At 39.9% G+C, this 24,926-nt stretch overlaps 1 protein-coding gene across 1 annotated transcript; it reads right to left on the bottom strand.

The window, feature by feature from the left end:
- Nucleotides 1–1,866: 1,866 nt before the first annotated feature.
- GKN1 (gastrokine 1) lies at nucleotides 1,867–12,949 on the bottom strand. The gene is made up of 7 exons (XM_072632254.1): nucleotides 12,938–12,949; nucleotides 10,145–10,213; nucleotides 9,944–9,991; nucleotides 9,525–9,665; nucleotides 6,461–6,571; nucleotides 5,288–5,429; nucleotides 1,867–2,115 (listed from the first exon to the last, which is right to left on the bottom strand). The coding sequence occupies exons 1-7, from the start codon at nucleotides 12,947–12,949 to the stop codon at nucleotides 2,021–2,023; spliced, it is 618 nt and encodes a 205-aa protein (XP_072488355.1). The 3' UTR covers nucleotides 1,867–2,020.
- Between the last annotated feature and the right edge of the window lie 11,977 nt (nucleotides 12,950–24,926).

Raw genomic sequence — 24,926 nt, 5'->3', positions numbered from 1 at the left:
ATAGCATGTAATCTCCTTAAGATTGAAGACCGTCTCATTTAGCAAAATGCTTGGCACATAGTAAGCACTTAATGAATACTTGTTGATTGACTGCCTGTCTTAACCCTGCCTCCCCAGCAGCACCCTTAAAGTGCCCTGAAGGCTCTTTCCCTACAGAACTGATGAGCCAGCTCCCTATGTCTTCACCATTCACTGATATTATCCTGAGGCTCCTCCTTCCCAACTAAGTGTGCCTTAAAAACAAATTTATTTGAAGGAACTTTTTTATATGAGTGGATCAGTTGCCGCATACACTGAAGTCATTAGCTATGGCTGTGGTCTCCCATCCCCTCTTCATCCTGACCGCCCTCCAGTTGGTCAGTCTTCTAGTCATTTAGGTTAGGATGGTAACAATCTACCTGACCCAGCCCCTGCTACCCTACCCTAGTTTGTTCCATGATGGTGGTGGTGGTGGTTGTTGTTTAGTCATTTCAATCATGTTTGATTCTTTGTGGCCCCAGCAGAGGTTTTCTTGGCAGAGATACTGGAGTGGTTTGCCATGTCCTTCTCCAGTTCATTTTATGGATGCGGAAACAGTTTAAAGTAACTTGCCCAGGATCACATGACTAGGAGGTATCTGAGGCTAGATTTGAACTCAGATACTCCTGACTCTAGGTTTATAGGATTGAGTAAAAGGGACACTTTACAAGAAGCGTGATTAGATTGGGAAGATGATTGTAAGTCCAAAAACTCGACATATTTCTGATCATTCTCTTTGTAAAAGCATACAAGTATGTCCCAAGATCACACGGGGCATTGTGGGGAAAGCCCTGGAATGGACTCAGAAATCCTGAGTATGATTCTCTGCCCTGCCACTCATCCTTATTCTGCTTCTTAGGTCCTTTTGGCATTGGAGACCAAGCCATACCTCCTGTACTCTGACTGTCAACCTGGAAGTTTGGTTAAAGAAGCAAATAGTCGGGATAATCCCAGTGCCTTCCCTCTGTTGATTGTGCCCAGTTTCTCCAGTACTTAACTTAGCACGGCTCTCCACAGTTTCTTGTACCCTGTGTCCCCCATTAGAATGTGAACTCCCTGAGAACAGGGAGTGCTTTTTTGCCTTTCTTTACATTCCCAATCCTAGCACAATGCCTGTCACAACATAGGAAATGTTGACAACTGACAATTCATACGGTGCTTCACAACAATTTTTATTTTCCCCTTTACTTACAAAAGCCAATGTTCTGGGAGGTTGCTTCATTTCATCCCATTTTTTACTTTAAAAATAATTTTTTTTCCTTTGGAATGGCTGGGGTTTTTTTTTGCCTATATCATTTTGTTAAAACCATAAAACTAATTTTAAAAAGACTTGTATGAATCCACCTTTAAAAATCAAACGTTACTCCACTAACTCCTCAATAAAATAAATACATTCTACACAGGGACCTCACTAGAACATTCTTCATTGTAGAGTAAAAATCTGAATAAGATTGAGTTGTCTTGAACATCATTCTAGGGGTTTGGTTACAAAGTTCTGGAAGTAGGTAGAGAACTTCTTTATGAGGCATTTCCCTAATAATGCATGTACCTTAAGAATAAGAAATATACTAATGCATCTTAAGATAGAAAAGCCCATGGTACAATGGAGAAAGCACTGGGTGTGGAATCAAAGACCTAGGTTCAAATTTTTTTTTGTCACTTATTAACTGTGTGATCTCAGATGAGTGACTCAACCTCTCTGGGCTTCAGTTTCATCACCTATAAAAGGAGGGGATGAGACTAGATGGACTCTAAAGTCCCATCTATTTCTAAATCAATAGACTATAAAGAAGTTCAAGCAGAAAGCATTAGAAATTTAAAATAAAGTAATTCCAATAGGAAGTTGGTTTTATTGACAACTTGGAAACAGGGAGATAGGGGAAACAATTCAGGTTAAGTAAGATAAGGGAAATAGAAATTTTTTTTTATTCTTTTTAAGCAATATTAAAATCTGAAAAATTTTGGAAAGCACATCATCGCTGGTGGGTCTTTGGCAGTTTCTTCACTTCTCTGTTACTGATCCACAAAGGGAAATGTTCACAATCCAGAGGACATTAAGGTCGAAGCATGAGAGGCTAAAGAATGAGAAGCTTCTCCCTGCAGGGAAAGAATAGTTAAGCCAACATCAGTGTCTCTAACAGGCCTGTTTCTTTCAAAATATGCTAAAGCCACCTTTTCTCTGAGCTCAGTAAAAAGTTATGTATGTGAAAATCCCAAGGTCAATGAAGTTGTCTGAAAACATGCTGTAAGAACCATGAACAGCCCAGACCTAAAGGGATTCTGCCTCAGGGAACTGAACTGGCTCCTGAGCACAGCAGAATTGCATATATTTAAAAAAAAATTTTATTTAGTATTTTATTTCCCCCCAGTTACATGTAAAGATAATTTTTAACATTTGTTTTTAAAACCTTAAGTTCCATATTCTCTCTCTTCCTCCCTCCTGCCCAACCCCACTGAGAAGGCAAGCAATTCGATATAGGTTACACAGGGGTAGTCATGCAAAACATTTCCATAATAGTCATGTTGTGAAAAAACCAACCAAACAAAAAACCTCAAGACAAATAAAGTAAAAAAGTGCGCTTCAGTCTGTATTCAGACACCACCAATTCTTTCTCTGGGGACGGATAGCATTTTTCATCCTAAGTCCTTCGGAGTTGTCTTGGACCATGGCGTGGCTGACAATAGCTGTCATTCACAGCTGATCATTTCCCAGTATAGCTGTTACTTTGTACATAACACATTTCACTTTGCATCAGCTCATCATGCAAGTCAGCGTTTCATCCTTACTCTTTCTAGGGATTACCGGACAGTTCTCTAACAAGTCCTTGTAAGTCAAGCGTGCAGGCAAAGGGGATGATGCTAGATCTGGTGCCACCTTCCTATTATCTTCCTCAGCCACACTGCCATCTCCGTCCACTTCCCTCTGTGCCCATCTGTGACCACGTTACCCAGTGCTTACCCTCGTCTCCCTGGACAGACTCCTCTAATCCCCAGGCTGACGTTGCCTCAGGAGCAGTTTCCACTAGTTATATTTCTAACTATATTATGCTAGAGGCCTTTTATTCTTCTTTAAAGTCATTTTCTGAACATCCATAAATGAATTAGTTAGAAGATTCATAGATAAAAGATTCACATTATTAGCCAAATTAGGAGACAATATGATTCATTCATTTACTCATGCATGCAAATATAGAGCATTGCCTTATTTCTTAAGGCAGAAGAATGGATTGGATCAGGGCTGGGGTGCAGCCTTTTGACTGAGTCCAAGTTTTACAGAACAAAGCCTTTTCTTAAGGGGATTTGTTCTATGAAGCTTGGATTCAGTCAAAGGGCTGCACCTGAGGACCTAGAGGGCTACATGTGGCCTCGAGGCTGTAGGTTCCCCACTCTTGGATTGGGTGATTCACCTGTTCTGTCAGTTGTTCAGTACTGATTGATTGATTGATTCAGTACTGATTGATTCCCACCTCAAACTTATCCACATTTTCACTCATGTTCATTTCCTTCCCTAATGCCTCTGAGAACAAGGTAAACCTTGTTCTGAATAAGGTTATGTTGTCCCCCGTGTCCTTGTTCCTATTCCCCTCCCCTTTGCCCTAGGACATCATCAGTATCATCATTAGCATCACCTGCAGAATCATCTCATTCCTCTCTTTCCTCCCTCCATTCTCTCTACCACCACTCTAGTCCAAGCTAAGGTACCTCTTGTATGAGCTATTTTAAAAGTCTCCTAATTGGTCTCCCTTGTCTAGTCTCTCTACACCCTTATTCAGTTCATCTATCACCCAACCACCAGAAGAGATCTACTCATATCATTCCACCATCCAAAAAGTTTTAACGGTTTCCCATTGACTTTTCAATAAATCCCAAAGCACTCTAATGTCACATCCTGAGTTCCCTATAAGGTATCATCCTAGGTATGAGGACACAAGCTCAGACTACAAAATCAGATATCCAGCCCTTAGCACAGTGCCTGGCATATAGTAGGCATTTAATAAATGTTTATTGATACCTATTTGCTAAATCTGAAGCATTGATCATCACAAAGTACTACCTGTGTAATAGTCTAAAAATGGAATGCTACTCTGTTAGCTCATCCAATAAAATAAATACTTACTATGAAGGAACCTCACTATAACACTCTTCATTGTGTGGTAAAAATCCAAACAAGATTGAATGGTCTTGAACGTCTTTCTCGGGGTTTGGTTACAAAGTTTTGGAAGTAGCCAGAGAACTTCTTTATAAGGCAATTTCCCAATAATACATGGACTCTAGGGATAGGGAGATAGCCTAATGTATCTATAAGGTATATTTCAAACTCTGAGATGGAAAAAACAACCAAGTGACAGGTTAACATTACAGCTGGTAACAAACACCAGACATTCTCTGATTCCTGTTTTCAGAGAGTAGGATGAAAAATAGAGCACCCAAAGAGACAAAAGAGCATCCCCAGGAAGTCTGACCATGGCAACCACTCAGCTCAGGAGCCCCAGGCAGCTCTATCTGGCTTCTCAGCCTCACTCTTGTAATCTACCTGTACCAAAAGAACTGGGGTCAGTCAGTATACTTGACATTACTTCCTTCACTTAAACACCTTGGCTAACATAGCCTAAGGGCAGAAATTGCAGCTGTTGTCCTCCTGTCCTTAGAATGACTCAACTGTTCCTATTGGGCTACTATTTAGCACCCATGTCCTTCCATTATCTGACTTTGGACAGTCTTTTGAGCCTTATTGTATTCTATTAACTTTCATGTTCTCTATACTTCAACCACATTAATTTACTTATAGGTCCCCAGATATGGACCATATTTTCACAGTTACCCACTCCTAGAATGATTCCTCCCATATAACAGACTGTTGACTTCTTACTCATCCTTCAAAGCCCACATTGGATGCCACCACTTCCTGGAGGCTTCCCTTGATGCTCCTAGCTACAAAGCAATCCCTCTCCTCTTTCTCAAGGCACTTTATTTTATGCAATTGCTACTTTCTGATGTGTTTTATCTTCACATATACCTTATTAGTCCTACCAGTATCCTACTAAATTCTTTGAGGACAGGAACCTTGCATAGTATTTGGAACCATCAATAGAAACTGCTCAATTACAGTACAAAGTGTACAATAGGAGTTTAGAAATGTACACTGAATGAGTGAGCATCTATTCTGTACTTAGTACTATAACTAAGCAATTTCTATTGATGATTGCAAAGACCAGTCACAGAATGGAGAAAGAATTGAAATGGGATATCCATTAAGTGAGATACTCACCTTGAACTTCCTGAGCTTTGTATGTAGGAAGCCCCCTGCACATGTTTTCAATGGGAGTTCCAAATTGGGTCAGGTCTTTTATCTGCTCAGGGTCAATTTGATACCGTAGGCTTTTGGGGGAAGATCCAGTATGTACATTTGCCTAAGGGGACAGTCAAACAGGGCAAACGATCAATAAACTGAGGTGACCATTCAGTTATGAGACTTGTAAGACTTATAGGTTATAACTAAAGCAGTCCTTTGAGGACAATTTTTATCTCTAAGTACTTTTATAAATAAAATACAGAAGGAACAAATGAATGAATTGAGCATAGAATTTAAAAAAATAGAAAATCAACAAATTAATCCCCTCAAGAAACACCAAAGTAGAAATTCTGAAAGTCAAAGAAGAGATTAACAAAATTGAAAGCAAAAAAATTTAACTGATAAAACTAGAAACTAGCATTTTTTTAAAAAGTCATTAAAATAACTAATCTGGTTTTAAAAGAGAGGAAAACAAAATTGTGCAGATAAAAATTTTTTTAAGAATTCAAAATAATTGAAATAGAAATAAAACAAAGTATTTGAAGCTATTTTGCCAATTTATTTGCCAGCAAAACTGATGTTATGTGAAATATGTAGATTCTTTCAAAAAATATAATACCTAGATTAACAGAAGAAGAAATGGTTTAAATAATCCAATATCACAAAAATAAATCAAACAAACCATAAAATCCCAAAGGAAAAAGAAGCCTCCAGAACCAGATGAATTTAAATGAATTCAATGAAATATTGCCAAAAAAACCCCAATGATCCAACAGTTGTGGAGCATGTAAAAAGGCAGTCCATGGAGACTCTCAGGCTGACAGGCCAAATGGTCAGTGTTTCAGGGATGATAAAGAACAGCTTAAGGATATTGAAGGACACCAAGAAGTCAATCTCAGCTTTGGGATTCTGGAGTACTGTGGATGATCAACAAGCTATCAAAGAAGCAGCCCTAAAAGGAGAACAGTAATATCTGGAGTGTAGGGAGATGCCTTTTACCCAATGTTCCTGCCCCACAGTGTATTTATTCCCCTGACCCACTTAGGAAGAAGATTGAAAGCATTCTCTTTGGCCTCCATTCCGACTTATTTAACTGGATTCTCTCTCACGTTTACTGTTTCTCTTTTATAATGGGAAATATGTCTTTACCCTGTTTTCTTTTGTTATCCTCTCAAGGTCCTGAAGGCCAGGCACAACATCTCTGTTCAGACTGTGCACAATGCAGGTTCTCTTGGCAAAGAGCCTAACTGCTGCAAAGCCCTGTGAAAAAGAAATAATGGATATAGTGAGGCCTTTATTTTCCAATGTAATTCCCTTCAGAAATCAATTCTGCCAAAGGGGAAAGAGAACTGACTGTGAAATCAGAAAAGCTGGGTTCCAACCATGGCTGTGTTGGAGGCAGGTAGATGGAGCAATGGCTATAGCGCTGAATTTGGAGTCCAGAAAACTCCAGTTCAAATTCTGCCTCAGAAACTTATTGGCCATCTAATCTTGGGCAACTTCATTAACCTCTCAGCCTCAGTTCTCCTAATCTGTGAAATGGAGGTAAGAATAGCACTTACCTCACAGAATTATTGTTGGCATCAAATGAGATAATTTATGTAAAGTGCTTTGCAAATCCTAAACTGCTAGAAAAATACTTACTATTATTATTTGCTATCTTGTGATCTTGGGAAAGTCATTAACCTCTCTGAGCCTCAAATTTCTCACGTATAAAATGAGGGGGATGGATTAAATGACATCTTGGGTCCCCTTGAGCTCTGTGTTCCCATGCATCCGGAGCAGAAACAAGGACTTCATGAAAAATCTGAAATGGAGTGAAATGGGGTCTTTCATTTACTTCATCCTTTCCAATCCAACAGGTATATATTAGGTCCTTGCTATGTGCCAAGCCCTTGAGATTCTTACAGAGAAACTACATTCTAATATTCAAATAATTTCCATGTCAGAGGCATGCTACTAAATGTTTAGCAACTGCTTCCTCACACAGTGAGTGTGTGCATGTACATATGTGTACATGCATTTGTGTAAGCATAGAAACATGTATATTTACATATAAAGGTATGTGATGTATACATTATGTACATGTATATATTGCAAGGTATGTCTGTGTACATGTACATGCATGTACCTAAATGCATGCATAAATTATATGTACATGTGTTATTGCTATAACCTATTTTATGTGTAACACATGGTTATACAATACACACATGTGGTCATGTATGCACAAAGTACATGTATGTGCACATGTTTATTCATGTGTGTTTGCAGACATGTGTGCGTATATAGCATGCGTACACACTTTTACATTTAATCTGCACTGTTTCACTATCACTTTCTTAAGTCTAGACAATAAATCAAACAATAAATCCAGCCCTGATTTTTAGCATTAGCTGATTTCTGAGGCATCAATGCTTATGACAGACATTTAACAATTGGCTCTCATGAGCCAGCTCCAGCATGCCACTGATTGTATTTAACCTTAGAAAACTGCCAGGCCTAGAGGCCTGAGGGCTACCTGAGTCTTACCTTACCTATCGCAGGTCTTCGGCTGGCCAAACTGGATAAACGTATGAGAGAAGAGACTTTCCGGAGTCAAACAAGGGTTAGGCTTTATTCAGGGTCTTGGTTACATGTGCAGGGGGAACTCTTCCTTAGGAGAGAGAGAAATCTCCCAAGGAGGCAAAGATCTTACAGTAGGAGAATGAAAGCAGAAGTGGAAGTGGGAAGAGAGGGGAGAGGGAAGAGAGAAGGAAGAGGGGCCTTCTGTCCTCTAAGGGCCCCTCAGCGCTAAGAGCACCTTCAGGCTTTCCTGACCCTACTTAAGCTCTCCTGCCACATAGTTTGCACCTGAATACTGTGCCTGTTAGATAACAATAGGTGTGCTCAGACCCGGGCCAATCTCAAGGGCGGGGATGCTCTCTCCCATCACTTTTCTCACGGGAAGAGGCGGAAATTCAAGAGATAGCTTGGTCTCACACCTCAATTCCCTGCTGTTCCCTGGGGGGCCTCATGAGAACTCTAAGGTTTAGAAGTTCTCACCTTTACCCGCCCGAGACTGTCCACATGGAACTGAGCTTACACCCCCAACAGAAAACACTTTGAAATCAGAGGATTGCAGACTTAAAAGCAGAAAGAGACCACAGATGCCATATCTAGTCCACTTTCCTAATTTGTAAATGAGAAGCAAAGTTCATAAGGAACTATATGATTTTTCCCATCTGTTCTCCTCTTTGAGCTTCACACGTGGGACACATGGGACAAAAATACTAGACTCTATTGAGATTATGTACATAAGATGTTTTGCAAATGTTAAGATGCTATGTGAATGTTAGCTATTATCATTATTGTTCTAAAGCTGGAAGTGACCTTAAAGGTCCTGACTAACTCAAGGACCCTTGGTCTTATTTTTATCTATTTATGAATGAAGCAATTGAGGACGAATACTGGGAACAAGGCCTGTGAAAAGTCACATGAGGAACAAGAAAAAGAACCAGAATTCAAACCCAGATCTCTGACTCCAATTCTGGTGCTCTTTCTACTGGTCAGATGGGGGAAAAATAGGTCTCAAAGAGGTTGTCTTGACTAAGACCACACAACCACCTAGTGGAATAACCAAGACTAAATTCCAGGTTTTCTCCTTTTAATCTTAGAGACACTAGGCTATACTATCCCTAACTTTTCCATAGTGCCTATGGATATTTCATTCCTAAACATTGGGGGAGAAGAGGAAATAAGCCATGGGCTCCCCCACCTGCCTTTGTCTTTTCTTTTTTGGCAGAGTCTAATCAGGTAAGTCTTTCATTGTGACCTGGAATCTGGAGACCTTGGTCTATTTCCTATATCAGAGAGTCAGTCACAATATAAGGAAATGATTTAACCTCTCAGATTCTCCCATTTGGTAGCATTTTGTAGTGTAAAGAATACTCAGTTTTTTTTCCTTAACCGGATTTCAGTCTTGGCTCTTCCACTGACTAGTTGTGTGGCCTTGGGGAATTTGGTTTCCCTCTCTGAGCCTGTTTCCTCCATAGTAAAATGCAATTTAAAAAAAAAATGACGTCTTAGGTTCCTTCTTCTCGATGACTCTAACACTGGTGTAACCTGTCTTGTGGTACTACTGAGGATAGGGTCTTGTAAGCCCTGAGGGACTGCAGAAATGTGAGTTAGCATGAAGAAGAGCATTTTTCCTGAGAACCTACTGGTTACTTACAGCGTTGTAGTCCCAGACTGAGTTCCAAGATTTCTCCCATCCATTGTTGTTATCAATATTGGCTATATTGTGCTCATTGTTGATGCTCACAGACTGTGCACCACTGCCGTCAACGTTGTTGTCATCGTTGATGTTGATATTCTGAAAATGCAAAAGAAATTTAAAATGCACGTCACTGCAGTTTCTTAATAGTATTGTTCATTTTATTTTTTAACTTGATAACCATTAAGAAATGTGACCATTTCAATATACAAGAAAAACAGAAAAAAGAGGATTGTATATGAAACTGTGAGATTTATTATGTACAGTTTTTAAATTTAACACATTAGTAACACATTAGTAACACAACTGGATTGTTCCTGGACAATATATCTGAGGAAAAAATTAAACCAACAAATGTTTCAGAATAATAGACTTACATCAGACGTAGAACCCTGGAGCAATCCAAGGAGTCCAATGAATACAATCTGAAATGATCAGGAAAAATAGGGAAAATGAATGGTTTATCTCCAGCACCATCTCTGTTTTTCCACCCTGTCTCTCTGTCTCTATCTCTCTGTGTGTCTCCCATCTTTTCTATTTCTCCCTACGTCTGTCTGTCTGTCTCTCTTTCTCTCTACCTGCCAACCCCAGCTCTTGCTCTGAATCTGGATCTCTCTTGTCTCTCTTCTCCCTCTGCCTGTCTTTCTCTGTCTATATCATTCTTGGTCTGTCTCACTTTCTTTATCTCTCTTTATGGGGACCTTCCCCCATTGGATAGAACCAGTCTGAACTGGATTGAACCAGATTAAACTCATTTAAACTAGACTGAACTGGTTTCAATCAGTTTGAACTGGACTGAGCCAGTTTGAACTAAGAATCCGTAATTCTCCCACTTGTAAGCACTTAACTAAGTAGCTAGCCTTTAGTAGAGTATCTTAATGAGCAGCTAGGGCCAAAAAAATTCCTTCCTTCCTTTGTGACCAGCTTAGTGTTTAGATTAACTGCTCTTAGCTAGGCAGGTCTAAGTAAATAGGGATATAGTTCATCTCTAGTATATATGTGAAGCTTTACATGTTTGCTACTGTCTGTGAGAGACTTTGCTTGTCTTCAGGGCCCAGAGTCATTCCTAAAACACTTTGACCTCCAACATCATACCCTAGAGCATGTATTCTACTTTATATCTAATTTGTGTATAGAACTTGGGATTTGCAAAATTCTTTATTTATGTTATCTCATTTGATACAACAATCCTCCTCCATGACCCCAACCACTGCACAGAGTGGGATGGAGTATTGGATTATAACCAAGAAGGAAGATATGAGCCCTACCACCATGGCAGAGCCAGGAGGCAAAGCCAATGACAGTTTCTATGTTCTTTCCAGTGAACCACAGCTGTTTTCAATGACATAATCCAGGCCCTGATATACTGAATATGACTGCTCTTCTTTGGTAGCCCATTCTATTCGATCCAACAAAGTTGTATTATGTGACTACACTGCAGAATTCTGTCCTAGGCACAGGGAGAAAGATGAAGCTTAGATAAGATATTGTCTCTACACACTCAAGCAGCTTACAGTCTCATAAGGAGAAAAGATAGAAGCATTTTTTCTCCTAATACACATAAGATGCTTTAGAGAGATGCTAAAAAAAGTCATCCATGAGCTCATAATGGGGAAAGATCAATACCAACTGGGATCTATGGAAGGCAATCGGGAAGTCTTCCTGGAGGAGGTGACTCCTGGAATTGGGCTTTAAAGGATTTGATAGGAATTTGTTATCTAAAGAGGGAAAGGTCATTCCAGTGTAGACAAGAACTTGAACAGAGGCACAGAAGGTTCAGCAAACTGCAGTATTTCTGGGAAGGGGGAATACTCCACTCTGACTAGACATGTCAGAGAGAAATATAAGAACAAGGCTCTGTGCATCTTGTCCCCTGTACTAACTTACAAATTCCTTCAAGGTAAGCATCATGTCTCACCTAAACTTCGTGTTTCAAGTGCTGAGCTCTGCTCATGATAGGTGTTTAATGAGTGTTTGTTGATTGGTGTTTGGGTGCCACTCTGACTTATATGGAACCCCATTTCAAAGCTTGGGATGTTGCGAAGAGTAACTGTACACTTACTTTGAGAATTCACTAGAATAATGAAGAACTAAGTGGTATTTTTTCCCTTAGCCAAAGGAGAAAGTGAATGATCAGAAGGAGCCCTTTGGCCTCTTCCAAGGCAGCTCTGGATCAATGACTCTGAGGGATTTTAAAGCACAGAGGGAAAAGGCAATTATGTTAAGGACAGAAAGAGCTACTGGGAGGCTCTTTGAATATAACTATGAGATCCTGATTCCCCCATAAAGTAGCACTTACATTATTCTACATTAGGCTACAGGTGGCGAGGTGGCCCAATGGATAGAGTGCCTGGCCTAAAGCCAGAAAGACTCATCTTTCTGGGTTCAAATCCAGGTCCAGACACTTTGTAATTATGTGACGCTGGGCAAGTCACTTAACCCTGTTTGCCTCAGTTACCTCACTTATAAAATGAACTGGAGAAGGAAATGGCAAACCACTCCAGGATCTTTGCCAAGAAAACTCCAAAGAGGTCACAGAGTTGGACAAAACTGAAATGACTGAACAACACCAACACATTAGGCTACAAAGAATAATGGTTCTGGGATCAGAAGACTTGGGTTCAGTTGATGGTTCTGCCCATTTTTGCCAGGATAACAAAGCTAAGTCATATCCTTTCTCTGGGTCCCAATTTCCTTATCTATAAAATGATGGAGTGAGACTAAATGACCTCTAAGGTTTCATTCAGCTATAAATCCTAAGAAGTGTCTAAGCCCCATCTCTGATCTAAGTCTCGTCAAAGGGAAAACTAGAATGGAGAGAAATTTTTGCCCAATGTTCTGTTATAGAGGAACTCAACTGGTGACACATAGGATATAGTACTGGACCTGGAATCAGAAAGACTGGAGTTCAAATCCGGCCTCAAACATTTACTTCCCATGTGACTGTGGCCAAGTCACTTAACCTCTGCTTGCCTCATGGTCCTCATCTGTAAAATGGAGATTGTAATATCACCTACCTCCCTGGGCTGTTAGAAGGATTAAATGAGATAATATTTGTAAAAGCACTTAGCACAATGACTGGCACACAGTAGGTGCTCTATAAATGTTCATTCCCTTCTCCCTCTTCTGTTTTCTATTACAAAATAACCCCTTGCAAGATTAGAACTGGAAGAGGCCATCTCTACCATCATTCTCATTCTGCAGAAAGGCAAACAGGCTCAGGCTCACTCAAGGACACATATTTAAGTCAATAACTAAACCTAGTTCCAAATCCAGACCCACTGACTCTAAATCCAGGCTCCTTTCCAATGCACCATTTCATCTCTCTAATTCTGGTGTTACAAATACAAGAGAAGGACCAATCTACTCACCACCAGCTTCATTGTGTCCTTGGGAGGTGACAGGGCAGAGTGGAAAGATCTCATGGAGTCAGGGCTGGAGAACCATTTCAATATATATTCTCTGACTCTGCTATTCAAACTAGGTGTGGGTGGGCTGAGTCTGATGTTAATCTTCTACTTTTCCCACTATCTATACCATACCTTGAAGTACCAGGAAAGTTTCTAGGATATCTACTTTGACCTGAATTTGATCTGAGTCATCTGTTGAAGTTGAGGGACTGTTCATAACCATAAACCCAATATGTTTTATGATAACTTTGGGTTGGCTTGAAGTTAAGGATGGGTTTGTGAGTTGTTTTGTATGTTGACATTATACAAAATCAATACACCAATCAGGATCCCCAAAATCAAACAAGGTGGGAAGGGAGAAGCTGTGTGCCCTCTGCCATACCAGATAGCAGCCCTTTGGGTCATGGTGTCCAGGGTTATTCATTCCTTGGAAATGAAGGAATTTTACCTTTGCACAAGCTATGTCTCAGTATTTGCACTATGGGATGATTACAATATTTTTTGGAATACTTTCCTAGTATTTTTCAGTAATTAGAAGAGGATTGGGACTGAGGAGAGGGAGAGCTCAGAGCTCAGTAAAAAGTGGCAGAAAAGGGTTTTTTCTTTAACTTCATTAGGATTTTTAATTTTTTTATTAGGCCATCCCTTAATTCTTGGGTGGCTTGAACACAAAGACCCTGTACATTTCATTCTTTCAACCAATGGAAAATAGCTAAGAGACCTAGTGACCAGTTATTGGAAGCCTCTCCCATTACCCACTTAGCAATGGGATCTCCTTCTTGGTAACTAATGGATGCAGCTCTAGAAAGGGAGAACAAGACTGAGCTGGGGGTTTGCATCTTTTCTCCTTTATCCCATTTCTCCCCAAGACTCCATCATCTGTGATCTTTACACGTTGGACAGCAGAAGAGGCAATGGGGCCTGTGCCTAGGGGAAACTTTTTTTAAGGGAGAAAAGGTGGCAGTAGGGGCTTAAGAGTGTCCCTTGAGGCTGTTTCCCTTTTTCTGAAGATGTCCCTTCAGTGAATGCCCCCTTTGAGTGCAGAAAGGGATACTGGGAAAGGAACAAAGGAGAATGTTTCAAATTCCCCCCAGCACTTGACTTGTATGTCTTTTGCATTTATCCTGCACAACTCACTCAGCCTCAGTTTCCTTATCTGTAAAATTGAGATAATCAGCGCATCCACCTCATGAAGTTGTTCTGAGACTCAAAGGACATAAATAAAGTCTTTTACAAAACTTAAAGCATCATGTAAATGCGAATTACCATCTCTTGTAAGACAGCATGGCACAGTGACTAACAAGCTGACTCTTTATAGTGAGGAAAGAGTTTAGGTCTCATCTATGATACATACTGGCCTTTTGACTGCACAAGGCAATCTCACAGTGCCCTAAGCAACTCTCTTAAGATTGTTAGTTGCAAAGGAGGGACACCCTACATCTGCTAAGGGAGTTTGCTCCCCAGGAGTTGAGTATACCAGAGAAATCACAGGCACAGGCCCTATGCTCATCTCACTCTATCACAGTCCTTCCATCAGATCATAAGCCCCTTGAGAGCAGGATCTGTGTTAATTCTATTTTGAGAGGCAGCTTGGCAGAAATCGCTTGGCTTGGAGTCATGAGACACTGGTTCAAATCCCACTCCAGATGCTCTATAGCTGGGAGACCAGGAACAATTCCCTAAACCTCTCAGAGCCTCAGTGTCTCCATGTAGAAAATAAGGAAAATGAATGGTCTCTGAACTTCATAGGGTTGTTGAGAGGAAAGTGCTCTGAACTTTAAAGTGCTCTGTGATATGAGTTTTTACTTTCATAGCCCCAGGCCCTAGTCCAGTTCCGACATATACAAAGGCATTTAATAATAAAACATGCTTGTTGAATCAACTGGCTGAGCAGTCCTGGCAAGGATGGGATGCAGGAGTAGGGAGCTGAGATCCTAGAAGACAAGTACTTTGACCCTTAGTCTCTTCTTTCTGCCCTGACCACACTTCTGCAACTCCATGCTCTCTTGCAGTCCATGGCCATGCTCATGGAGATGCATTTCTTAAAGTGACATAGCTGGCACTGGTTTCAGTGATCTTGTCAACGATGCAACAACCATCTTATTTGTTGGAGTAACTGGGACAAAGGTTTTTCTGGATTGTGTGTCACAGGAAGCCTTGGCAGCTTGGCACAAGTGATGCATCAGTAATGACAGCCTGTGGTCTTGTCTTCATACATGACATACTGCTCATCTTTGTGCAGGTAACTACAGATATACACTGACATGCTGGTTTTCAGGGAACATTGGCTGCTCTTTCTTTTCCACTTGCCATCCCATGACCTATTATCTTCTGGGTCAGACCCACAGTCCAGTTTACCTGGTTTCTGTTCCATTCATTGCAATTCCATCCCAGATTGCCCCCTCCCTCCCAAGACTGAAGTAGGCACAGCAACCTCTTGCAGGCAGAGTCATGAGGCTCCCAACCCCACCATCTGGGATCTAGGGTACAACACCCATGGTGCCTGGTGTCAGCGTTTGGCCTTCCATGCCATGCCCCAGACCCTGTAGGGAACATGTGTGGGGGCAGGAAGTAGTATGGTAGAAGGGTTGAGGTAGGAGGGTAAAAGCTGATTCTTGGGGAGAGTCCTGAGTTGGGGGAGGAAGAACAGCTGTAGAGTCTTGTCATGAGGGCCCTCGGCATGGCAGGCTGGGCAGGGGAAAGGGTTTTTTCAAGATAGACAATGGCTCTGAATCTCAGGGATTAGAAGAGTAAGGGGTAGGATCATAGGTTTAGAGTAGGAAGAAACTTTAAAAATCAAATAGTTTGATCATTTCATTTGACAGATAAGAAAGCTGAGACCAAAGGAAATTAAATGATCTGTTCAAGGTCAGTCAAGCAAGTAGAGGAACAGAGGTATGAACATAGGTCCTCTGACTCCTCTGACAACACAATGAATTGTAGCCAAAGGGTAAAGTACAGAGAAATTTACAAACTTTTTATTTTTGCTTATTCTCTTTTCAGTCGTGTCTATTTGTGACCCCATTTGAGGTTTTCTTGGCAAAGATACTGGAGTGTTTTGCCAATTCCTTCTCCATCTCATTTTACAGATGAGGAAACTAAAGCAAGCAGGGTGAAGTGACTTGCCCAGGGTCACACAGATAGTAAGTATCTGAGCTCATATTTGAACTCAGGACTCTATCCACTGCACCATCTAGTTGCACCAACTTACAAACTAAATTGGGCTAAAAGTGACCTTTAATTATGATTTATTAAAATGTCACTTTGTGGAATGTTGTAATACCTCTCTGGGCCTTGGTTTCCTCACCCATGAAATGACGGATAAGATTAACACTAGAATAGATTTTTTCAACTTTTGTGTCATGGATTCCTTTGGCAGTCTCATGAACCCTATGGATGGATCCTTCCTCATAGTAATGCTGTTAAACATATGTAATAAAGTATATTGGAATACAAAGAAAACCAATTATATTTTTAAAAAAAGATGTAATTTGTTTCCCATCCAAGTTTACAGACTACCCCAGTTTATGGACCCAAAGTTAAAACCTTTACAGTCTCTAAGGCCTTTTTCGTTCTCTAAATCTTATGGTTATATGTGTCTATGACCCTTCTTTATAGGATCGTAGACCTGGGAGGGACCTTTAACAAATGACTTTACTTTTATGGTGTCACTTTCTTCATTCATAAACTGAAACGATTGGTTTAGAAAGGACCCACTGGGCTTGCCACATTCTGTGACCTTGATAGGTTACTTTATGTTTCTGAGTCCAGAAAATAAAAAAGTAAGATCTCACTGGCCCACCTCTTTCTCACCGGTCATTTTGAAAAATTTACTTTTATTAAGTTCTCCTCCACTACTCTGCTAGCTCATTGCCTGTTTGTCCTATGCAATTTTCAAATTGAGGAAGAGAATCCATGTTGTCTTTGTGTCCAGTACACTTTAATGCATATGATCATTCAGCACTGTTAGCCTAAAAATGTTGGAATCAGCAGCCAGAACCTCCATGAGGACCTAGGCAGCATCTGCTCAGGATGGCTCTTTCCCCTTCTCAATTCCTGCCCTCCTCCCACATACCTACCCTCCACACCCTGGAACTCCTCCCAGTAAATTAATATATCAGTTGGCTATTTCAGGTATTTGTTTAAGACATCTATCACCTAATCCTGGGGAGTCACCTCAACCTTTCACTTGCTTGATTTATCTCTTTTCTAATATATTAATTTACTGTATTTCCGTCATTCAGTCATGTCCCACTTTACATTGAGCAAAGTCCATGGGGTTTTCTTGGCAAAGATACTGGAGTGGTTTCCGATTTCCTTCTCCAGTGTGATTTCATTTTACATTTGGGACATTGAGGCAAATAAGGGTTAAGTGACTTGTGCAGGGTCATGTAGCTAATGTCTGAGGTCAGAACAGAACTCAAATCTTCTGACTCCAGCCCAGTGTTCTATCCATTGCTCTTCCTGGCTGCCCCCAGATGCATCTAACCATTAATAGTTTGTTGTTGTTTTTGTGATGGGGGAGAAGGGACGGAGATAAGGAGAGGAATATTTCATGATATCTCTTGAGTTAGCAATAATTCCATTTCTATACCTCTTAAGACTTTACGAAGTGTTCTCCCGATACCCAAGCAATTCCGTGAAATGGGTAGTACAAGTATTATTGCCTGCTTTTGACATGTGAGGGAACCGAAGTCTCAGAGAAGTAGGCGGTTAGCCATGGTTACACTAGAAGTAAGTCTTGGTCTCCTGGCTCCCAGTCCCCTATACCATGCTGGTTCATTGGAGGCACTTAAGTGAGTCTCAAAGCTAGGGCTGGGAATCAGTAACTTCAAAAGACAGATGACACTTCCTAGTTGTGGAATCTTGAGCAGACCATGTCCCATCTCTCAACCTCAGTTTCCTCAACTACAAAATGAAGGGGTTTTAACGAAGAGTTTAAATCCTCTCTATGGACACTTCTAGCTTTTACTTTCTATGGGCTAAGTGTAAGATAAATTTTACCCATATTGACCCAAATCCAGAAACAGCTCAGTCATTTTTGAGTGGCTTCCTCTCAGTCAAGAGGCAGAGGAGCAGTGGCCCTGAGATTTTGAGGTCTGGGTTTGAATCTTGCCTCTGATCCTAACAGGCCTTGTGAACATGAGCAACATGGGACAATAATTCCAGTACCTCAGAGTGTTGTTGAAAGATTCAAATGAGTTAATGGACATAAAGAATTTGGCAAACTTTTAGGTCCTAATTGTTAGCTCTTGTCATAGCTGTAAAATCTTAAATCATTCAATTCAATAAACATTGATTAAGCTCCTACTATATACAAAATGTTGTCCTTAGGGTTTTCCTAATTATAAAAATGAAAAAATATTATTATAGAGGGCTAAGTTCCAGTTCAGCTCCTCTAGTCAGTTGCTCCTTTGCTCATTCACCGAAGTGTAAAAAGCTTGACAAAATCTGTATAAAGTTTAGTTCCTGGCCTCCTGGGGCATAATGTACCACCACAAAACTACTACACCGAATATGATGAAGGACATTTTGTAAGTAAACAGTTTTTTTGAACATAACTTTAATGTGCTGCCTCTTTTTCTTGTTGTAGTTTTTTGTCTACACCTTTGATTTCACTCAAGAGTTGCATATGAGAAAATTCATGAAGATAGCTAAAGTAGACAATAGTATGCAAGACTTGGAATCAAGATCACAGTCCAAATCTTGCCTGTGTGATTCTCAGCAGGTCATTTAACCTATTTGTGACTCAGTTTCCTCATGTAAAAAAGAGGGGAGGGGAAGGAGGAATAGATTTGATAGCTTCTAAGGTTCCTTCTGATCCTAAATATATGCCCTTGTGAACTCCCTCTACCAATGTGGATCAGCAAGTATTTTGTATTTTTTATTTAGTCTAGGTATACCTTTCCATCTTTATTATCTGTTACTCCCCAGCATGCACCGTATGGACTGGCTTTCTTTCTGGTTCTCATACACAATGTTACACAGTCAATCTCTATCCATGCCTTTTCACTGGCTTTTCTCCATGGCTCGAACACATGCTCTTCTCATCATCTCTAGGGAATCCACAGATTATTTCAAAAACTCAGGTCAAGCAACACATGGAGTCTTTTTTAATTCCCTTAGCTGTCAGTGCCCCACTTAAAAGTATTCGGAATTAATGTACTCTCCTTAAGGGTAGTGATTGTTCCATTTGTCATTGGATCCTCAGATCTGGCACATCACCATTTACAAATATTGGAGTTTGTCAAAGAAAGTGAAGGAGGGGATAAGGACCTCCAGTTCCACCAGTGTGGAGAACTTCCCCACTGCATTGACAAAGATTGGCAACTCATCTGCAGCCTAGTCTTAGAGAGTTTACTGGGGGCACTGAGAAGTTGTCACCTGCCTGGGATCACATGGATAATTTGAGACAAAGGCAGAACTTGAACCTGGGTTTTTCTGTCTCCAAGTCTAGCCCTTTATCCACAGCACCACACTGCCTTTCTACCTTGTCCATGGAACATGGTAGCTGCTTAATAAATGTTTGTTTATTTGCATTCTCTCATTTGATCCCTATAACAACCTTATGATAAACTATAGTTGTCATTATACTTATTTTATAGATGAAGAAAGTAAGGCTCAGGGAAGTTACATCTTTCCTATAATAACACAATTAGTGAATGGCAGTGATAAGATTTGTATATAGATGTCTCATAACTATAAAGAGCATTCTTACTGCTGTGCCATACTTTGTTAAGCTTAAATTTTCCTAAATATAAAATGAAGGAGTTAGACTAGATGACTTCTAATATCCCTTCCTACTCTTACATTTTATAACTCTATGAGATAAATAAGATGGTGATTGGAAAAGTAGAGTAGGAAGACAGGTTGATGGAGGATTTTTGTTAAAATCAGAAAGACTTGAGTCAAAATATACATAGTGGCTCCAAACCTGAAAGGCTTACTGGCAGCCAAGCATGGTTAATAATGGATAAGGACCAAAGTATTGAAGTAAAAGACAATACCATATTTCCAGCCCATTTGTTTTTGTGAGTGGTGGTGGTCTTACCTTCCGCCTTCCTTTTCTTTGCATGGCAGGCCAGAGGGATGCCAAGGGTTTAGTGTAGAGGAGGTAAGGATTTAGGGATCAGATCCAGGTCCTTTTGTGGTTTGCTGAAATCCTTAAATGGTTTGAAAGGGCTAAAAGATAACAATCAGAAATTATACAATAGTTACAAGGACTGTCTAATCCTAAATCAAATAGAGGCTTGGGATAGGGACATTGATCCTGCTGGGCAAGAGAAAGCAAGTTCAAAAGCAAACCAAATGCCTGTAGACTTTAATATAACTGGCTGCATGTTCTGAGTTCTCAAAGAGCTTGGTTCCTGGAGGTTAGACTAAGAATTCACAGACTCAGAATTCACAAATCTTTTTATTTTGAAAAAATAAAAAGCAGCTGTGGTTTCCCCCCATAGTCTGATGACTGAACTTGTCAACAATTTCCTTTCTTAATAAAAGAGATGAGGCTTAAGCCTCTGGACTTTCTGTACAAGAGAGACGGTAGAACCCACTCCTGCTTTGGGGCTAAAGGTATGTACTTAACTGCAAATAGTGGAGAAGGAAATGTGCGCAAAGAAAATGCCAACCATAGAAATAACTCTACATTCCCAGCAGTGACCATGAAATCAGGGAAGTAATGCCCAAACAGTCATAGAGGAGTAGTGTGATAATATCACTAAAAGACATTGATGGTCTGCAGAGGTTTGAGTTTCCCTTAAAGATGCACACCCTGGCCATGCATATTCTCTATTTCTATGTTCTTCCATACACATTCCTTAGGTATGTCCAGTACTCCCAGTGAGGGTTTGTGTATTTGTGGGAAAGTATACCCAGTTTTATGGGGAAAATATTAAATTACTGCCCTTCTTATGATGATGTTTCATTAAATGGCTTTACTTAGAACGAGTTGTGTCCTCTAGGTGACTAGTCAAAGTAAACACATTGATAAGGATTTGTGATCTTTGGTCTTGAGCAGCCATGGACTCAGAGAGTACCTTAAAGTTGGAATAACTTATTTTAGGATGGGATGAGTAGGTGTGTCCCCCAAGTGCTGTGTATATATTTAGACACATTAAAGTAAATGGAGAGGGAGAGGGAGAGGTAAGGAGGGAGGGAGAGAGAGAGAGAGAGATTGAGATTGAATACACAAGACAAAGAGTACTCCAAAAGAGGCAGAAGAGAATTAGATCTAGGCTAAGGCATTGGCCTGGAAAATTAGAAACATTTCTTCTTAGACTGGAGAGGAAGAAGAAAGAATGAGTGAAATCTCGGACATCTTGAGGCAGAAATTTGTGGATATAAGTTTTGTTTTGAGGCAGAGAGGAGGAAAGATAAGGGAGGAAAGAGAACAAGAAGGGAAGGAAACTCTAAATGGCTTCAATATTCCCAACAGAATAGGGTTTATTGACTAGCAGGATATAGGATATGAAAGATAAATCAAAGAAACTTTGAGCCTGGGTATTTGGAGAGTAAGTTGACTAAAATGAGAAATTTAAGATGGGGAGCCTTGAAGACCTCCAATAAAGAAGAGCCCACTGCCTCCCAAAGTAGCCTGTCCCACTTTGGTGTAATTCTCATTAGGAAGATACAGCTTCCTTTGAGGGAAAATTTAAGTCAGTAAGCATTTATTAAGTGCCTATTACGTTCCAGGCACTGTACTAAGTGTTAGGAATACAAAGAAAGGCTAAAAAAAATCCTTGTTTTCAAGGAGTTCACAGTTTAATACAACACTGGTGAGGTTGCTTTTGAATACATTGGACTTAAAGTGAAAAAGGAATATGGAATTGGAAAAGTCTACGAGGTAGTTGTTGAAATGATAGTGCATTTTGGAGACAGAACAAATCCAGGAATTGAGATTTTGAGATCATTTACTTTGGAGTGGTGGCTAAAGCCCTAGATGTCTTCTCAGAAGGAGAGAGAATATGAAGAGAAAAGAGCACAAGGTTGAGGACTAAATCTTGGGGGGAATGGAGGACGTCCATAGTTAATGAGGGAGAAAAAGCAGTTAGCAAAAGAACTGGAGAAAGGAGCAGATCATAGAACATTTTAGAGTGACAGAAGGCAATAGTGGAAAGGACCTTGAGCTGGGAGTTGCTTAGCAAATGCTGCAGTGGTCAAATAGAGAAAAAAAAAGGGCAGCTAAGTGGCTCAGTAAATAGAGTGCAGGCTCGGAATCAGGAAGACTCATCTTCCTGAGTTCAAACCTGTCCTCAGACACTTACTAGCTGTGTGACTCTAGGCCAGTCACTTAACCCTGTTTGCCTCAGTTTCCTCATTTGTAAAATGAACTGGAGAAGGAAATGATAAATCACTCCAGTATCTTTGCCAAGAAAAATACAAATGGGGCCCCAAAGACTAGGAAAAAACTGAATAACAATGAGACAAAGGCCTAGGGTGTATGTGTGTGTGTGTGCGTGTGTGTGTGTGTGTATGTGTAGTGTGTAGTGTGTAGGTTTTGCTTTGTTTTGGGGTTTTTTTGGCAGGGGCAAGGGAGGAATTCACTGGTAAATCACTTTTAGTAGAGTGGTCATGTGTAATCCAAACTACAGGGTAATAAGGAAGAAAGTTAAAAGTTATAGGAAACTATGAACTCTGAAGTATGACTAAATGTATCTGAATAATTTAAAGTAGCAGACTTGTTAGAACCAGGATTATTATTTCACAGAGTAAAAGACACCATGGGAAGAAAGATACATGTCTTTTAAAATGTAGCCACTATGTACAAAAAGCCTCTTTCAAACATTAATCTATAGTTCTGCTAATTTTGTTTCCCAATAATATTTTAAATTTTAAAGGTGTCCATATAGAAATTGATAACAATAAAACAATTTATAACAATATGAAAACAATAGATGTAATAACAATAATTCGTTGATTTAAAGGACTTTACCTACAACATCCCTGGTACCTACATAGTGCAAGCATTTATTTTTCCCATGTTACATACTAGAAAACTGAGGCTTAGATGAGTTAAAGTGATTTAATTAGCTATCCTTGGCTACATGATAGAAATATGCTCTAGTATTAGAGCATCTGAGTAAGGAATTCAAACTCAGGCTTCTTGACTTTAATTCATTTTTTTTTCCATCTCAGCATTCAATTTATTAGCTATTTGCTACCATGTTAGGTATAGAAGATGAGTAGGACACGGTTTCTGCCCTCAATGAGGAGACAAGGCATTTACTTATACAAGTATATACAACATGTAGACTATGGTATTAGTAATGCAAAGTACACATGAATAAAATGCAATATTTGTTCATGTCTGTGTGAAGGAGATAAAATAAATGCCATGCGTAGTGATGTAAACCATTAGACAGATCTGGGCTTTTCAGAGAGGATAACTGAAAGAAACAGAACTGGAAGGGACCTCACAGGACAAGTAGTCCAAAGACTACCTAAATAAGCCTCCTCAGGGTGGGGACTTGTTTTTCTTTGTATCCACAGAGCTTACCACAGCACCTGCCACATTGTAAGTTCTTCACAAACACATATTGATTGATTATTGCTATGGCTTTGAGGATCTGTTGCAGAGAAATCCATCTGGCACTTAATTTAAGGTAACATCCATCAAAACCCTTTGAAAATACAATTTTCTATACTAAAGGTGTCAAACATATAGCTGGTGGAGCTGACCCCAAAACATTCTTGAGTGCAACTAAAGCAGATTAAAATGTAATTGGGAAATATGTCACCAAAAAAAATAAAAATACAACAGAACATAGAAAATATTAATATGTGGTTTTCTAAGTCAATATGCACTCATAAGGATCCTTATGTACTATCTAGTGCCCTCCCCCTTGCTTTACATTTGAGTTTGACACAACATAGTATACATAGTCCATAAGTCCTACCTTAAATAGTGCTAGAAAAATTGAATGACATCTGACATTTACATAAGGTTTCGAAGTTATTATCTTGTTTCATTCTCAGGATTGCTCTGTGAGTTTTGGGAGGTGGGTACTGAAAGTATCTTTATATTACAGATAAAGAAACTGAGTTTCCAAAAAGTAAAGAATTGACTCACATAACTGTGGGTGGCAGAGCCAGTACTATCACTCACTTCTTTTGACTCCAAAACCACTGCTTTTTTTTCTGCTCCTATGTCTTTCCTCCCTCTAGAGAGCCAATCTGGTCACCTAGTGCTCAAAGGGACTTCAGAAATCAACTACACCAAACACCTCTTTTTATAGATGAAAAACCCCGGGCTGGAGTAGAGAAATGACTTGCCCAAAGATTCACAGTTAGTATCACGATGACTTTAGCATTTGAATTCACAACTTCTGACTTCAAGTTCAGTGTTCTCTGATAACCATAATGTTTTACAGGCAGCCATGATTTAGATGGTGTTGGTCAGCCAACAGACATTCATTAAGCATCTAAGGCACTGTGCCTGGGGATGCCAGAAGAAGCAAAAGACAGTCCTTGATCTAAAGGAGCTCACAATCTAATTGTGGAGGCAAGGGTATGTCAGGAGAAACAGTTTACATGGGGTCAAGAGATCTGGATTTGAATCCTCATTCCAACATTTATTAAGTACATGACCCTAGGCAAGTCACCTCATCTCTCTGAGTCTTAGTTCCTTATCTATAAAATTAAGATAATAATTCTTGTACCACTTATCTCGAAGGGTTATTGTGAGGAAAATGCTTTGTAAAGACCTATGGAAGAGGAAGTGTGTGAGCCGTTATTACTTGAAATACTCTTGGGGAAAGGATCATTTTCCTTGCTTTTCTCCTGTCTATAAGTATAGTTAGACTACCATCTTGGAGATCAAAAGCTGTACTAAGTTAGAAGGAAAGTTAGAAAAAGATTGTGACCAATTAAAAGAATAGACTTTCCATTTGTTCTCCACGTGTCAATGGGACTTTGAGACTTAGACAAACTTTATACCAAATTGCTCTAAATA

The sequence above is a fragment of the Notamacropus eugenii genome, chromosome 1 (genome assembly GCF_028372415.1).
Source record: "Notamacropus eugenii isolate mMacEug1 chromosome 1, mMacEug1.pri_v2, whole genome shotgun sequence".
Taxonomy (NCBI): domain Eukaryota; kingdom Metazoa; phylum Chordata; class Mammalia; order Diprotodontia; family Macropodidae; genus Notamacropus; species Notamacropus eugenii.
This window is presented reverse-complemented; position numbering and strand designations above follow the sequence as displayed.